The sequence below is a fragment of the Oreochromis niloticus genome, linkage group LG3 (genome assembly GCF_001858045.2).
Source record: "Oreochromis niloticus isolate F11D_XX linkage group LG3, O_niloticus_UMD_NMBU, whole genome shotgun sequence".
Taxonomy (NCBI): Eukaryota; Metazoa; Chordata; class Actinopteri; order Cichliformes; family Cichlidae; genus Oreochromis; species Oreochromis niloticus.
Window position 1 is genome coordinate 69,583,103 of NC_031967.2, and position 17,193 is coordinate 69,600,295.

Here is a 17,193-nt window from a genome sequence, read left to right on the forward strand (position 1 = left end):
GACCGTTTGGGTTTAGCAAGAGAGCACCAAACATGGAACACTGAAAAGTGGACGAGAGTTTTATTCTCTCATGAGAAAAAATGTAATCTTGATGGTTCTGATGGTTTCCAATGTTACTGGCATGACAGTACCTGCCACAATGGAAGAGAAACCATAATGGTCTGGGGTCCTTTTTCCTTCAGTGGAACAATGAAGCTTCAGGAGGTGCGAGGTGTCAAACGGCTGCTGGCTATGTCCAGATGTTGCAGAGAGCATCTCTCATGACTGAGGGCCCTCGTCTGTGTTGTAACAACTGTTTTTTTGTTTGTTTGTTTGTTTGTTTTACAGGACAACGCTACAGTACACAATGCCCGCAGGACAAGGGATTTCTTCTAGGTGAATAAAATCACTCTTTTGGAGCATCCTGCCTTGATCTAAATAAAATTGACAACCTTTTGGGATTTATTACGTGTCTGCAAATATTTTCTGGAGAGCTGTTTTTTTATGGAAATGCTAGATCTGTGACATTGTTTCCCACAGCTACATCTTAGCGATATTTCCATGCTCTCTGTCTTCACTGGTGAAGACAGAGAGCCATGGTGGTCACCTGTTGGTGGTCACCTGTTGAGTCTCTGTTGAGTCTCTGGAGGGGCCTGCATCCTCAAACAATATAAGTAAAATCACTGAAGGGTTTTAAGGACCACTTTGGTCTCGCAGCCAGGCCAACAAAGGGTTTCCGTCAGAGTCCTTACTGTATTGGCCTCCTTGCTGGCCTCTGACTAAGCCTCCTGAACTACCCTATCATCACCACCAAAGCCGGTCTGTAGACGATCTGTTTCTGCTGCTGATCAGATGGCCAGCCCTCATAGTTTCTCCATCTATACTCCTGGCTAGCCACCTCAGTAGCTGGCCATCACTGGGGCTGATACTCAGGCTTGCAGGGTTTTCAGTATTTTGGATTCTGTTCACCCTTCCTCAGTTGCAGGTTTTCTGGATTTCTTCATTTTGTTTTTGGATTATTCTGGATTATTCACATTTCAATTTAATTTTCAGTTTAATGTTAAATGTAAATATTTATCTTGATTTTAAGGAACTCGTGTATACTGTGTGTTATGCGGCTCTTTTACTTTTCTTCTACCAATGTTGCTGCGTTTCTTCACTTACAATTGTTGTTGTGGAGGAAACAAGCACTAACTGAAGCTCTAGTGTTTCATTGTAGATTCTATACAGTGTGACTTCTAAGCTCACTACATTGGTGTCATCAGTGGGATATGGAGTTGGTATCCATTTTAAAAGAAAAAGATCTGAGAGAAATCGAGGAACTTAACACCCATCGACAAGCCATTAATGGCATTTGAATAAACAAGAGTACAGACCTACCGCCAAGAACAGGTCGTCCAGGGACCTGACACAACCCCACCTATTGGTTGGAGATAGACAGAATTGGTTGAGAATTCACCACTCTCCTTGGTCACAGGGAACCAGCTCACCCCTGGTGACAGCAGTTTCAGAGAGCAGCACACCCTCACCTATGGCAACTATGAGGGACAGTAAAACTTTTCTATAAACCCACTGTCAGAATCTTCCTGACAAGTTGTCATGAAACTGCCACATTGTGCCACAAGAGTGCCTGAAGTGCCATTATCTCTGGCAAGTAACAGTGACACTGGGGATACGTACCACAAGGGACCGTCACAATGCTCCTATGCCTCCTTGGAACAGGATCAGGTGGAATGACTTGGGTGGGCATACTTGGCCTATTCCCCCTTACCACTGACCAATGGAAAAGCTATGCCCTTTTCACCATGAAGAGCAAGTTGGGAAATAGCTACACATAAGTGACACTGTGTTCCCTGAGTCACAGACCATGCAATAGGTTTAACATCGTATCAATGTCCACCTTTCTTGTGCCATTTGTGTGCATTCAAGTGATGTGATAGCATTTTGTCCATGTTGCATAATATGGTGGCACTCGATTTTGCTGGAAAAATTGAGTGCCACCATCGAGTTGAGGTAAACCATACCACATCGGGTCATATCGAGCCAATCGGAGTCAGTACTAATGGAATAAGTGCCTGAGTGCACTGTTTGGAAGGTTTGGATATGACCTCTGTAGCCCAATAGACCTGGTATTGGGCTTCTCCCTGAGACAGAGTTGTCCAGTGAACCCAGATTGGACTACCTCCATAATCTCTGAGAACAGTTATGGGAGTTACATGAGATGACAGACAGGCCGTCTTTGATCCAGGTTCCTGGCTGAATTGAGTTATGAGACACGCTCCTGGAGAAGAGGCCATGCATCTAGACAGCAGGTGTGAGTCTATGCCAGAGAACAAGAATGGCCTTTCTCCCAAACTGATGAGTCAGTGGGTTGAACAATGCACTGTGCAGACTGTCAGACGTGGTTTACAGAGTGCAGCTGGTCAAATGGAATAGGGAGATGTGGATGTGCTCTAATCATCTTGCACCCTAACAGCCCTCGATGCCATCTGAGTTGGAGTCAGGGGCAAGCTCCATCTCCAGACTCTGAGCACACTTTCAAGATCTCTGAGGCTGAAATTACTTTGTTGTGGACAAGTGGGTTGCTTGGCACAGCTAACCACCTAGGTGGGAAGAAAACTTTGTTTCATTTTGATTCTAAGGAAAGTGTCTTTACTGTACATGTTATGGTTATGTTGCTCCTTTAGGTTGATCTTCCCAATTTTTCTGTGTTATTTTGACTTAAAGTTGTTTCTGTGGTGGCACCTTGTTAATGTGTCTTTAAATGTTGATCAAAGAGCTCCCCCTTGTGTGTTATTGGGGTCGTAGAACCTGAAGTTCTAGTTTCTCATTGTAAATTAATTGCTTTGGGTTTCCTCAGCTCCCTTTGTTTTAAAGAACTACACTTAAGTGACAAAATGTGTTTGTTGGTCCTAACTTCAAAATAAAATAAAAATTGAAACTAGTAACTTAATGATCTAATTAATCACTGAATCCTCAGCGTGTGTGGTGTGGTGTGTGTGTGTGTTGTACATTATCCATATTAAACTGGTTCAGCAGTGAGAAAAATGTGTGAATGAGATTTTCTGCTTTCTGTAAAGTTTGATAAACTCTAAAATTAAGGGCTACTTGAACATGGAGCTACTTTTTTTATTTTATGTTGAATCATCTGTCTGTTCATGCTTGTTATTAGAGCTAACATAGCTCTGGTTAGCGTAGACTGGCTGACTGGCTAATAGATCCAAATAGTAAAATCTTAAATTTAATGTATTTTGGGTTTTTTCTCTCTCTTGAGGGTTTGTTTTTATGTGAGTTTATAAGAAAGTTATTTAAATTTCAATCTTTACTTTTTTCCTTTTTTAAATTTAAAAGAAATATCTTAGGAGAAAAAACAAAGATTGTTTAATTCTAGTTTCATTTATTGTTTCATTTTTGGTGTTTATGTTTTCTCTTCTTGTGCAGTGACAGAAAAAAAGAATAAAGAAAGGACAAATGTGATGAAACTGAGCAGAAGAGAAGTGGAGTAACGTGTGACCAAGAGGAACCATTAAATGTTAACTTCCTCTCTTTTTGCTGGCAGTTAACACTACTGTGTCCCAAAACGTCAGCTGCATCCTTTGGAGGACCCGGGCTTCGCGGTATACGTGAGCCGGGTCCTTCGCAGACCAAGAAGGCCGGAAGTGCGAGGTTGTGAAATTGGACGGTCTAGCCTTCAGATTTGCGTCACCGCTGTCTTGGTGGAGTTAAATAAACTCGGCCATCTGCTCCTTGCTATATAAAATATAACAGGCATAAATTCTTGATCGTCTACACTTCTGTTTAATCAGTTTTCTGTTTAACGTTTATTCAGCTGTGTGAAAATCCCGGAGGAACCCACCTGATGGATTAATAAAGTTTTATTTAATCTAATAATCTAATAACTTTGATCTCAGCCAAACCGATTTACTCCGGAACAAATAAAACACCGAAAAAGGCAAACAATTACATTTTTATGTTATCCGAGTGACTTATATATCATCTTTAACCTGAGTAGCGAAAAGAGCGAGGGTCTGATAACGATGAAGTCGGGGGTCTGCTGCTTGCGCCGGCTGGAGTGACCATTGAACCCCCCCAGCTTGCTATCGAGTTGGGTGGGTAACAGACTTCTCCTAAAACGTCGGCACGCTTTTGTAAATATACAATGTCTTGATAAACCAAGCAGATATTTGCCATTTACACAGCTACTTTCTCGCCTGAAAATATGTTAAAAGTTTATTTTGCAACCCAGAAAGATTAATAAGACTAATTTTAAAACTTAGTAGCGGCCGCCATTGTTGGCAGCTGAAATTTGGCTGGGCCGCGCTATGAATTCTGGTATATGGTGGGGCACGAAGGCCACACCCGACCCATCCTTCAAATTCGGGGAAATAAAGGACGCATTTGTTGGCTGCCTTTAAAGGATTTGACGAATTGGGACAGCCTTCGTCACCTGGCTGTGATGTAATCGGCCTTCAAATGCGGCCTCCGGAGGATGCAGCCGACGTTTTGGGACACAGCTTAGAAATGAAACTGTTATAGTGTCAGTGGCTGCTGTTTCATAAATTTTACTTTGAGTTAGTGCCCAAATACAAGTATGTGTAGCTTATACTTTATAAGATAAGCATAAGAAATATATACTAATTTTTTTTTCAAACGTTAAACTTCTGAAAATGTGTTGTAGCGGGCCAGGGCTGTTTGGGTTTTGTTTGACAGCTGTGTTTTGTTGTTTCAGGCGGCAGCGTTATGTTGCCATGGTTACCATGTGACGCGCTCTCTCTGTGACTGTGTGTTTTTCTGGTGAGAGAGCGCCTTTTTGTTGTTGTTGTTATGCTAGAGCCGCGCCGAGCACTTGGGTTAGCGGCGGTGTTTTCCTGTTGAATGCTAATAAACGGCTATGCTTCCTGGCTATCTCTGCTGGAAGCAAGATCAAACGATACCTCTGTCCTCCTTGTCTGAGCTCGCCACAGTATTATATTGAGGTAACACTGCTACCATGAGGTTGGACTGAAACACTACATTGAATGATTCTAGCTGAACTACTAAAACAATCTATGCCCAACAGTTTATAGCAGGACAACCAACCACAGGAAGTAAGAGAGGCAGACATATTATGTGACTCCTGCAAGCACTTCTCCTAAATCACATGACTGTAATCAGATTGATGTGATCTTCCTCTTTATACTGTGTCAGAGTCTGACAGTTTTTGGTTCTTCAGATGATAAAGCATATTGAATCCATTTAATATGTTTTTTTTTCAGTCAACAGTAAATCAAATGCTTTACACTCCACATGACATTCATCTGTAACCAGTAAAGTGAAGCTTTAATCCTGGTTCAGATGGATTAACATGGACAGTCTATTAATCCACTGCAGCTCACAGACAGTCAGATTACCTAAGACTGAAAGATGTCATTTTAAACACTTACTGTTGTTCTGAAGGATCTCTGAAACCCTCAACGCTCTTCTGATCATCAGGATGGGAAAAAAAAGGATTTACATTAATCAATCCATCCATTTTCTTCTGTTTATATGGGGCCCCGGGGCAGCAGCCTAAGCAGAGAAGTCCAGTTCTCCCTCTCCCTGCTGACAAAAGATATAATCTCTCCAGCGTGTCCTGGGTCTGCTGCATGGGCTCACTCCAGTGAGATATCCAAAGAACATCTCTCCCAGGACGTGTCCAAGATGAATCCTAGTCAGATGCCCAAACCACCTCAACTGGCTCCTTTTGATGTGGAGGAGCAGCATCTCTATTCTGAGCCTCTCCGGATGGCTCAACTCCTCACCCCCATCTCTGACAGATATGGTTTACAAAAGTAAATGTTTCCAAATAAAACTGTAAAGATGATCTGTAACAAGTGTCCTCTGTACCAAACTGACTGAACTGACCAGTAAACTGCTGTTTTAAACAGACACACCCAGATCTGTGACCTTGCACAGAGAAACCACTGTACGCTCAGATATTTGATTAACAAATTTCAAAAATGCAAGTTAAGATGCTTAGGCTCACATAAAATATACACAATGTATATTTAATTGTACAAAACTCAAAAACCTCATATGAGAATTAAGCTTTCTGTCTGGGCAGTATTTACTTTTATGGGAGCAAAATTATATATTTTTATATATTCCTTTAGTTTTCTTTGTTCTGGTTAAATGTACAGAAATTTGTAGTGCAACAAGAATCAGATAAGAGCAGCATGACAGATGTTTACTTTGATGAGGCGAACAGTATTTAGAAGTAGGTAATGGATAATAGGTATTGATGTGTATCTAACTGGAGACGAGCAACGTAAGCATATTATATATAATATTATATTACAGCATATGTCTAACTAATGTTATCTTATAATACTATGAGCCAGGATAATTTCCTGAATGTGAATGCAAACAATTTATTCAAAGTTTAAAAGATAAAATAAATTTTAGGAAAAGCTCAGAGGTCCAAAGTAACATGATATATAGAATCCCAGATATTACTCCCTACTAGACATGCTAGTGCTACTAAACACATAACCTCCTTGGCGAAGGTAACAACAACAATAGATGGAGAAAAAATTGTTCATAAATGTAAGAAAACAAAACAAAAGATAAGAGAAGATATACCTTTATTAGTCCCACAAGGGGAACTGTGATCAAAACCACTTACTTTATTCTGTTCTTGTCTCCATCTGGTAGTTTTTCTCAGCATAACGTCATCAGCTCATAACCACAATCATGTCAGGAAACATCTTCAGGGTTGAAAAACAGATTTAAATCAGAAAAAAAGTTACAATTAATTTAAAAACAAAATTAATCAGTTTTACACTGCCCACTCCAGCTGTCAGTGTCTACAGACAAAACTTTGCCAAGTCTGTGGACGTCTGTGAATACAGAAACAGAAACAAGTAGTGGTTGCAAAGTGCTTTCTCAGTAAACTGAATGCTGACTACGTGGGATAACTGCTCAAGCAAGTTACAGCAAAGATCTATTCTTCCTGAAAAAAATAAAACAATAACACATGGATCAGGTGGTGTTTACTCTGAAAACATCTGGAGGAATCTTTAAAGTCAGCTTTGAGTTTGTGGAGAAGTGAATCTCAGAAAGACGTGAAAATCCTTCATGAAGTCGTCACCTCACAATGATCTGACAGTTAGATCAATGATTTACTGATCACAATCATCCGATCATCAGCAGCACTGAGTATGTGTGTGTTTGCATGTGTGTGTGTGTGTTTGTGTGTGTTTGTGTGTTCATCAGTATCCTGTCAAACTGGTTTAGCGAGTATTATTGGTACAGATGGACTCTGTGTGAGTTGATTTCCTGCTAGTGTGTACAGTTTACGTACATTTATCATCTCTAAAAGAAGCTCTACCTAAACATGGAGCTATTTTTAAAAATGTTTCTGTTGCTTTGTTATCATCTCTCTGTTTGTGAAGTGGTTTCAAAGATTCTTGTTATTGTGTGTACCAGATTAACAGTAAACACTTTGGAATTAGTGACTGGAAATAAAACAGGAACAGTGTTTCAGGGGATTTTAGCAAATCTGTATTTCTTTAAAATGAACAAATACATAACCATAAAACATTTGAGCTTTGATATATTCTAATTACTTAAAACCAACAAAGAACTTTGATTTCCTACGTGTGAGATTTGTTGTAAAGGACAAAAGAAAACTTCAGATCTCTTTGAGTCCATCAAAAAGTGCAAAGCTGAGCAGCCAGCTGCAGCTACATAATAATATGTAAGTAATTGTGTAAACATTTGCTGCATTATTCTGCAGTTCAAGTCCAAATACTAAAACTGAAAATATTTTAAGTCACCAATTCCCAAAAAACAAGAATAATGTTCCTCCCACTCAAAAAACAGAAAATCCCACACACTCCACCCAAAGCTAAATCCTCAATCTAATTAATCATACGCAAAGTGTTAAAGTCAATGTGTGACCCACCTGCCACTGACCACAAACTTCAATGTGTTTCATTGTTCTCGTAAAAGTGACAATAGAGACCTGTTCTTACAGAGCAGTAAATATAGGTCAGAGTAGTCAGTGATGTCACAAGCTCTCCACCTTTTATTTTTAATTCACTTTTTATATAAATAAATACATTCAGATTAATGCGTAATTTAACACACCTGTGACTTATTTCAACCTGAATTTCAGTTTTTACTGTGGCCCACCTGTAGTACCTTCATGACCCACTGGGGCATCCAGACTCACACTGCTTAAGCGACTTTCTCCACCCTTGTAGCACCAAATACAGTGAAGTATGCATAGTGATCTTGACACTTTAATAATATATTTACCTTATTAAGAACATCACAGAAATTGTTCATCTGGAAAAAAAGTAAAATGATCAGTAGGATGTTTCATCACTCAGTGATCACCGTCTGTTATTATGGGAAATGTTAGATCTGGTGGTAGAGCTGATGGTGCTGTCTGCTGCAGGGGATTACTGTCAGTGTGGCCTCATGTGCTTCACAGAGACATGATTGAACTTTACAAACTCACTCGTCACTCTGGCTTCCAGATTCAATGGGCACATAGGACAGGTGAGAGTGGTAAGAGGAAGGGAAGGAGGTGGTGTGACTGTGGACACATTAAAGACTTTCCTAGTAGATTTGGGCAGATTCCCAATAATAATATTTACTGAGTATTTTGCAAATCCACTAATTGAAAAATAGGCACCTTTTTCTAAAAAGGCATGAAAGACATGCTGTGAAATATATTTACTTTAACTTCTTGACCTTGTCATTTGTGCCATGGACCTTTGGAACTGGGGTTAGCAGTGTCTGACCATATTTTTCCCTGTCTCCGAAAGAGCACAAACAAAGTCTCTGTCACTCACCACAGCTGGCAGCTTTGGGGAAGTGTGGATTAGACATGAGCGCTGATGGCGTAGACGCCAAAATTGCAAGATTAGCAAAAAAAAAAAAAAGTGCAAAAGCAGACAGAACAGAATTTGAAGGACGGCAACTTACCACATTCACTGCTTTGCTGCACCAGCCCAGTTACCACACCAAGAATCGTTGTTTTGATGAAAGGCACTTAAACCCAAATTACTTCTGTGGTCATCTGATAGATTTCTGAACGTTAAATCTTAAGTCTTTGTCTAGGAGGACCAACATAAGGGTTAAAAAAGGTGTCACTGCCCCAGTCCCCAAAGCCAGACCCAAAAGCCAATATAACATAAGGTGAGTTTCATGCTACCAATAACACCAAAACTGAAAGCATTAACTCTGGAGTGAACAAAGACCAAAATAATAAAGCTATTCCAAAGAAGTGCAACCTAGCTCTGTGTGAAACAAAACCAAACTAAAGAGTATTTTCAACACTACATGCAAAACCAATTTATTCTCAAAAGACACACAAAATTGATTACTGAGGGTTTGGAGGCCAAGTACAGGTCTGCTGCTGCCAGTTGCTGCCATGAGAACAACTGCTGGCACCAGGGTTTTTAAAACAGCCAGTTTTTAATGGGGAACCAATCAGCAGCTGTAAAGGCAACTTATGTTGGGGAAATAAATCACGATTTATGAGATGAATCATCATCTATTTGAAAATTCAAAAAACATGTATTGACCACTAAATCACTGTGAATTTAACCCTCTCAGGGCAGGCGTTGCTGATTTGCAACAGTTAAAAACCAACAACCTGATTACCCCACATACATATTTTATGAGTTCTTTTTACTCAGAAGTGCCACTGCAGGACCTGGTTGTGCATTAGCAACAAAAAGTTTAATTTCAGCCTGAGAGGGTTAACCGCAATAATTAATTAACACATATTTTTAGGTTTTTAAGTTTTTTAAAACTTTTTTTTAGAGACCTAGACTATAACAGTTCCTGACTCTAAAGTGCTTTGGTTTAACTTCTGTTATTTGAAAAGATATAAATAACATACATTTTCTATAGTGCTTTTTGTTTTGTTTTTTAATTAAAAAATATATTTATTTAACAGATTTCAGTGGGCTACATGCTGAACTTGGGGGATAGAATCAAAGCATCAATCCTATCACACTTGTATTTATTTAATACCAATACAGTATTAGGATTGAGCTCCAGCTCTGTTGTAACACCCTGTTATACCAGTAGATGGCAGCAGACTTCATATGTGAATCACTTTCTTTTGAGGCTTCACTGAGGTGTAACAGGAGGGTCTCTGAACTGGTTCAGGAGATGAGTCAGTTCAGTCTGAGTCAAATGTTCATCAGTGTAGTTCATCTCTCTGCGTTCATGTTAAAGCTCTGTGTGTTACACTGTGAATGTATCTCAGCTGGAGAAACAATAATAATGTTTTGTTCAAAAAACGAACAAGATTTTAAAAAGTAGTGTTTGTCATCAATAATAATAATAAACATAAAGAACTATTTAAGAAGCTGCTGCTAAAGAATTGGGTTATTTGTTTTTTCTTAAAATGAAGAGTTAATAAATCAATTTGCCACATCATCTGCTGCTGGTTGGTTTCTGTGTAATTCACAACATTTTCCAGCCACTGCGTTTTTTCTGCTGCTTTGCTTTAAGTGCTTGTTCTTTCTTTTCTACAAAGAAAAGATGTGTTTTTCTGTTAGCCACAACCAAACCGGAAGAAGTCACATTTTCCACCTGACATCTTGGGGAAACCACAGAACCACATGTATAACACAGAATAAAAGCTTTTTAATGTAGATAAACTTGATAGCTGCTGGGGGAATAAGAACGAGGTGTCTGAGTTATATTTTAAATCAAAAATAACATTGAAACTTACTGTAGGCGAAAAACACATTAACATATGTTTATTATTGTTGATGATTTTACAGGAAATTTGAATTTGAAAATATCATAATTATCTAGATAAGAAAACTGAAAATAGAAAAGATCAACATGTGGATGTCCTCTGGTCTGAGGTGCTGGGGGGACCAGTTAGAAACCAGCAGCTGGATGTCAGTGGTTGGACTGGTGGACTACTTCAGTGAAGAGTAGACGACGTCTGGCTCTGGTTTAAAGTCTGAACACAAACACACACAGTTCAAACAACAGGAAACATGATTACAAGCTTTGTAGTTTAATCAAGACCTCCAATCTCCACCTCTCTGCATCACACACAGTCCCAGTTCAGACCTTACTGGGAACCAGCTCAGATACAAATCACAAAGGCTCCACACAGCTCACACTGTAATTTAAAGTTAAATTAACAAACTCAAACATTGAGCCCACAGAGCTGAAACTATCAGCTAATCATTTTCACTAAATTGCATTTAAAAAGTCAAATATTTGCTAGTTTAGTTCACTTCTTTGTTTTTTTGCTTGGTGACTTTATGAAAGTTTTACCGCCTTTTCAAAATACATGTGAAAAACTGGTGATGTGTAAAAGTGTGAAGCCCACCTTTCACCCTGAGTGCTATAGTTTGTGTGACTCAGTGGTTTTGATTATTATTATCTTTTGTTTTAGATTAATTCTTGTTTTCATGTTCTTTGGGGTCAGGTTCTGGTTATATTTTGAGCTCCTTCTCTTCTGTGTCTCTGTTTCCCCTGAGTCTCTGTCTGTTGATGCGTTTCCTGTTTTACTTTGAAGGTCAGTGTCTTAGGTTAATGTATTCTGTTTTGCTTCCCTCGGTCTCATCAGGTTTGATTGCTCCCAGCCGTGCTCCCCTTGAGTGTCTCATTTCCTCGTTACTGCCTATTGTATTTAAGTGTTTAATGTGTTCTCTATGCTTAGTGTTGTGTTGTTGATGTCTCATCCCTGAAGCTGTGTGATTTTCCCTGTGTTTCCTCAGTTTATCATTCCCAGTATAGTTCTGTATCGTTGTTAAGCCTGCAGTAAATCGGTGATTTTTGAGTTCAGTTCTGTTTCTGTGAGTTTTGCGTTTGGGTCCTCACCTGCCTGCACACAGCAAGTTCATGACACATAGGAATTACTGTTCACACACTGATCTCATTATGTGAAAGGTTTGATATATAAACGGCCGTTCCAACACTGGTAAACAAAATACATTTCTTGGCTGTATTTATATGGAAAGCAACTGCACCTCTTTTCCTCTTTGGTGTGACAGCATAATTGTTCATAACTGATGCCTGTTGTTCTCACTGCTGAGTAGACTGCAGCTGAATAAATCTCTGTAGAAAAAGAAAAAGAAAATTTCTTGACAACAACAACAGTAAAATAATGTATTCATGATGGTTATACTGTATGGAGATTAAATAAACAGAAGATGAACTCTGGCTAAAACTTTAGTGTTAAAGTAAATAAAAAGTGGGAAAACTAAATTTAATTGTTTAATAGGCGGACTGGAGTAAGCTGTTGGATGTCTACTGGTATCTTGAATCATGAATCTTGTTAAATAGCTAACAAAGCTTTGGCAAGAAGCCTGCTGTGGTCCAACCCCACAGTAGCCTCTCAGATTAGAAACACCGGTTGAGAACTGGTTCCCACTGTTTCAATTCCTTGGAATCGTTTGCCATTTTTACAAACGATTCCCTTATTGATTCCAGTCGCACCGAATGACGTCACCATGTTGTGGAGCGTCATTTACCTGGCAGGAAACACGGCGCCTAAGCGGCTCAAACGCTTAAAAGTTTGGTTATACTTTACGAGAATGGATGACAACAGGGCAACTTGCAACACTTGCAAAGTAGATATTTCATTTAAAGGAGGAAACACTACGAATATGCAAAAGCATTTGCTCACAAAACACGCGATAACCTTAAATGAATGTCATGTTTTTAATTCCGCTCCGGACTCGTGAATCTCAACCCAGCAGCAGCGGTAACGTTTGCACGTCCTCTCCGGTTAATGCGGCAGGTAAATGATCAACTAACAGTGTATATTATGTTAGCGCGATCTGCCTTATTACAAAACCTGCCATTACTGTGCATTTAGGTGACCATGATGAGACAGACAGAGTCTGGCTGGCTCAGATGCTGGCAGTTCTAGCTGCAGTCTACCGGTAGCGTCTCCTTTCAGGCCAGGATAGACGAATGTCACCGAGCAGTGACTAAGTTTGTGGTCAAAGGCTTGCACCCATTTGCCACAGCAGATGCCCCCGATTTTCGGTAAGTGAATGTGTTTAATTGTAGGCAGGGACATTACTGGATATTCTTGTGTAATTGCTACAGAATAATTTATGTTATACGTTGTTATTGCTACAGAAGAATATTTATTTTATTATTTTACATTTACAAGTTTTTTTCCTGGGGACCCTGTGACACCACTTTGAAGAGCCGTAGGCTGTGGATCTCTTAAGATCTCACTGTTGGGTTTGTAAGGCCATGTTACTCCTAAATTTCTATCTTGTTCAAAGAGAAGATATAAAACAAAGTTCTAAGCTAATCAACCTTAGTGTTCTGCTTTTTTAAAAAGAATCGATAAAGAATCGAATCGTTAGACAGAATTGAAAATGGAATCGGAATCGTGAAAATCTTATCAATACCCATCCCTAGTTGACAGTAGTGATGGCCAGATTGAGACACCATGAATACTTGATAAGATAGAGTCTTTATTTATTGTCTCCTTCAGCAGGCTCCAACATCTGTTGTGTGTTATACATGTTCTTACCAACGTCTGAATCAGTTTCTGAAACAGTGACACTTCACCTTCATCCGTGATGAGGGACATCAACAGTGACATCACTTGTCCTTAAAAAAGCAAGCCTCGAAACACAATTTACATTCAGCCAGTGTGGTCATATCAAAATTGTTATAAGATAACTGCAAACAACAGAACATTTGTGGATCTACTTTACATTGAATACAATACCCCACATAATTTGGTCAAAACTGGGGTACCAGGTTATGGAGACAGTATAGAGCAGTTAGACCACAGATAAAAATACATTATTATGTTGGTTTTCCAAAGATTAACTCATAACTTTTATAAATAGTTTTTGCTTTTCACTGTTTTTTTCCTAACACTGCTATTGAGAAACAACAACTACTGTAACTGGTTGAAGTGCACAACCACAGATCTGACACCTATTTCAGTGCAAACTGACACAAGGAACCACAGAGCAAGTTCTCACGATATGAACTCTGTACTTGGCCAAACCAGAACAGAGAAGTGTCATCAGCTTCAGACTACAGGAAGGAGCTGCTGTGGTTTTACATGCAGAACATTTTTAAGTAGTTGCAAAGATTAATCGTATAACAGTTGTCTCTTTATACACTTCATCTTAACATTCACCCTGCTAACAACATGTGTGCCCCAAAGCAAGATGGCAATTTACTAGTGGTGCAATGGATCAAAAATCTCACGGTTCGGATCGGGTCACGGTTTTAAGTCACGGATCGGATCAATTTTCGGATCAGTAAAAATAGAAAAAAAAGACAAAAATTCGACTCGCCATTTACTTATTTAAGTATTTTTTGCCTATTAAAAAAACATTCAACTGAAGACTGATTCCACACACTTATATAAAAACAAATTAAGGTGCAATATGGACATTATGGACCATGCTGGGCATCCTCTGCATCCTCTGCACACAGCCATAAACAACCAGAGGAGTCTGTTCAGTGACAGGTTGCTTCTGCCAAAGTCAAGGACCTGCAGACTTAAAAAGTCCTTTGTCCCACAGGCCATCAAACTGTTTAACTCCTCTCTGGAGGGGAAACGGGGACAGAGGAGGGGGGAACAAGTAGGCTGTAGTGCCTTTTCACTGTGCAATAGTTTTTGTTAATAAACAGAGGTGCAATAGACTTCAATACTTGAAATGTGCAATTCCCTTGTATTCTGATTCCTATTTATTTTATTTATCCCTTTTTTATTCTCTTATTTATATATGTCTCTGTATTTATATGTGTGTATATATGGTATTCTGCTCACATTCTGTAACTTCTGTTGGTGCTGTGCTATTTGGAAACCGAATTTCCCAGAAGAACCCTCCCGAGGGATTAATAAAGTTTTATCTTATCTTTCTTATCTTATCTTATTTTAAATCCCATTAATCTCAGTATCTTTGTTTAGACTCTGAATCTACCTTTTATGAAGGTAATCATTTGTTGGTTGTGTGATATCTAACAAAAGTTGTAACACACCTGACTTCTTGCCTATATAAGCTAAAATTGAGGCTGAGTCTATGTTATTAATTAAGGTCTGGTATGAAACAAAGAAAACTTTAGGTGTGTCCTCCAAGAGGAGCACAAACTTTGGGATCATGTTGGAGGGAACAGTGGAATTTTTGTGATCTGTAAGAGTTCATACTGTTTGCTTGCAAATCATGGGAGGCACGAAAAGTCTGAACAGTGTCAAATGTAGTCTCACCACAGGCAGTCTCTGTTTGATCAACATTCATGGACGCAAAAACAAACCTGGGTGTGGTAGGTACACTTATCAATTATGATAATATAATATCTAATAAGGCCTCTTAAGTTGTTCGGCATGTTAAAAATCTCTCTAAATCCAGTTTGTTTGAGGTTGTTTTTGTTAGTTATGGCATCCTGACAAATATTAGTAAATTGAAGTCTAAGATTTTCTAAGACTTTTCTAAGAGACTTGAGCATTAGATGCTCATCCACTTCTGCTATTTATTTTCTTTACTCAGTAAATCTGTCAGTTTTTTCAAAAAGCTTCCCCGAACGTTTCTGCTGGATCAGACAGACAAACTCACATCACCACAGACAGGAGACAAAAAAATGTACCTCTCATCTGTGATCTGGTTTTCTTATCTTTGATGGTTCGACTATAACTGACGTCTTCCGTTCTCACTGCTGAGTAGATTACTGCTGCATCATTCTCTGCACAATAAAACACAAAAAAACGTTGGTGTGACATGAATATAAAGCAGTGAAGTCAGTTAAATCTTAAGTAAAACTAAAACTTAAAGCAAACTATGAATAAAAGTAGTTTTTAAAGTTTACTTTACGTAAGGATTAATTTTTTTTCTAACACCTCATCAACCAACACATGTAGGTAATTTTTTTAAGATCATGAAAAGGAAACTGTACAACAGCAGAGGTGTTAGCTTCTGTTAACCACAGAAACAAACACAGAGGTCAGCATGCAAAGAACATCACTCAGTAAGCACAGAGTGAGACTTTACAGACTTCAATAACTGAATTATGATGATCAAGTTATTACAGTTCGGACAAAGGAAACAAAAAAACAAAATAAAAATGTGCCATTGAAGCTTTAACATATAACAAAGAACTGTAAAAGTTAAACTCTTGCATCACATTAATATTCTGTTCAGGTCCCTGTTATAACAAAACTTGACTTAATAAATACATTTCTGATCATCCTCACATAATATCTTCATATAACTTTAGTTTCAAAGGGAAATGTAATCTCTGCGTCCAATGACCGGTTCATACTTCTTAAAGATATTACTGTTTTACACACACACACACACACACACACACACACACACACACACACACACACACAGACACACACACATGCAAGTCAGTATACTGGATGTTATCTTCTTTAGCATTGTCTCGATCTGGTGAAATTATTCAATTTGAAAATAAATTTCAGAGATTTCACTGTAAAGTGATATGAAATTTTAAGAAAGCTGAAAATTTAAAATAAGTATAACATAACAAATGACATTAGTTATATTGGAGAAAAACTTTAAATGCAAAACCATCAATCACAATAAATATAAATAGTATAATGTGCAGGTTCACATAACCAACATGTTTAAAATCCGAAAGTCTGAGTCTCACCTTCAGGTTTCCTGTGAACACATCGTCTCATCAGCAGAACCAGTAACACCAGTAGAACCACAACACAGACTGATTCAACACATGACAACACAGAGAGAACAGGAAGAGGTGTGGATGTAGGTGGAGGTGTGGATGTAGGTGGAGGTGTGGTGGTGTGTTTGTCTAAAATAAAGCAAACACAGTCATTAAGTTGTCGTCACATTGTGAATGTTGAAAGCTGCAGAAACACAGACAGGTGAGTGTGTCACCTGTGACAGTGATCCAGCTGGATGGAGACTCTCCATGACCGCTGATGTCACACTTGTAGAGGCCTTCATCAGACCTGGAAACATGCTGGATGGTCATGTGACCTGTAGGCTGCTTCCTGATGAGGGAGCCATCTTTATAGAAAGCAGCTGGGAGGTTGGAGGGAGTGGTCTTTGTTTTACAGAGCAGAGTGACGTCATCTCCCTCCATCACAGGGAGGACAGGACTCTGCAGGATCACTGATCCACCTCAACACAGAGACAAACTACAGCATTTCATCCATTTACACACAGCTTCATCAACACTAACTCCACACACTCAGCTTACCAGTGACTGTCAGGTTAACCATGTTAC

At 39.0% G+C, this 17,193-nt stretch overlaps 1 protein-coding gene and 1 long non-coding RNA gene across 2 annotated transcripts in view; both read right to left on the minus strand.

The window, feature by feature from the left end:
• LOC109201252 (coxsackievirus and adenovirus receptor) overlaps positions 1-5,883 on the minus strand; it is a 98,483-nt gene extending 92,600 nt beyond the window's left edge. Inside the window, exon 1 of the mRNA XM_025905323.1 lies at positions 5,403-5,883. Within this exon, the coding sequence (XP_025761108.1) occupies positions 5,403-5,448 (46 nt within the window). The 5' untranslated portion in view covers positions 5,449-5,883. The remainder of the gene's footprint in view (positions 1-5,402) is intronic.
• A 4,835-nt stretch (positions 5,884-10,718) lies between these two features.
• On the minus strand, positions 10,719-15,683 carry LOC112846089 (uncharacterized). Its single transcript, XR_003218913.1, has 3 exons — positions 15,565-15,683; positions 11,961-12,048; positions 10,719-10,939 (listed from the first exon to the last, which is right to left on the minus strand). It is a non-coding gene; the product is annotated as an uncharacterized LOC112846089 (long non-coding RNA).
• Positions 15,684-17,193: the final 1,510 nt, after the last annotated feature.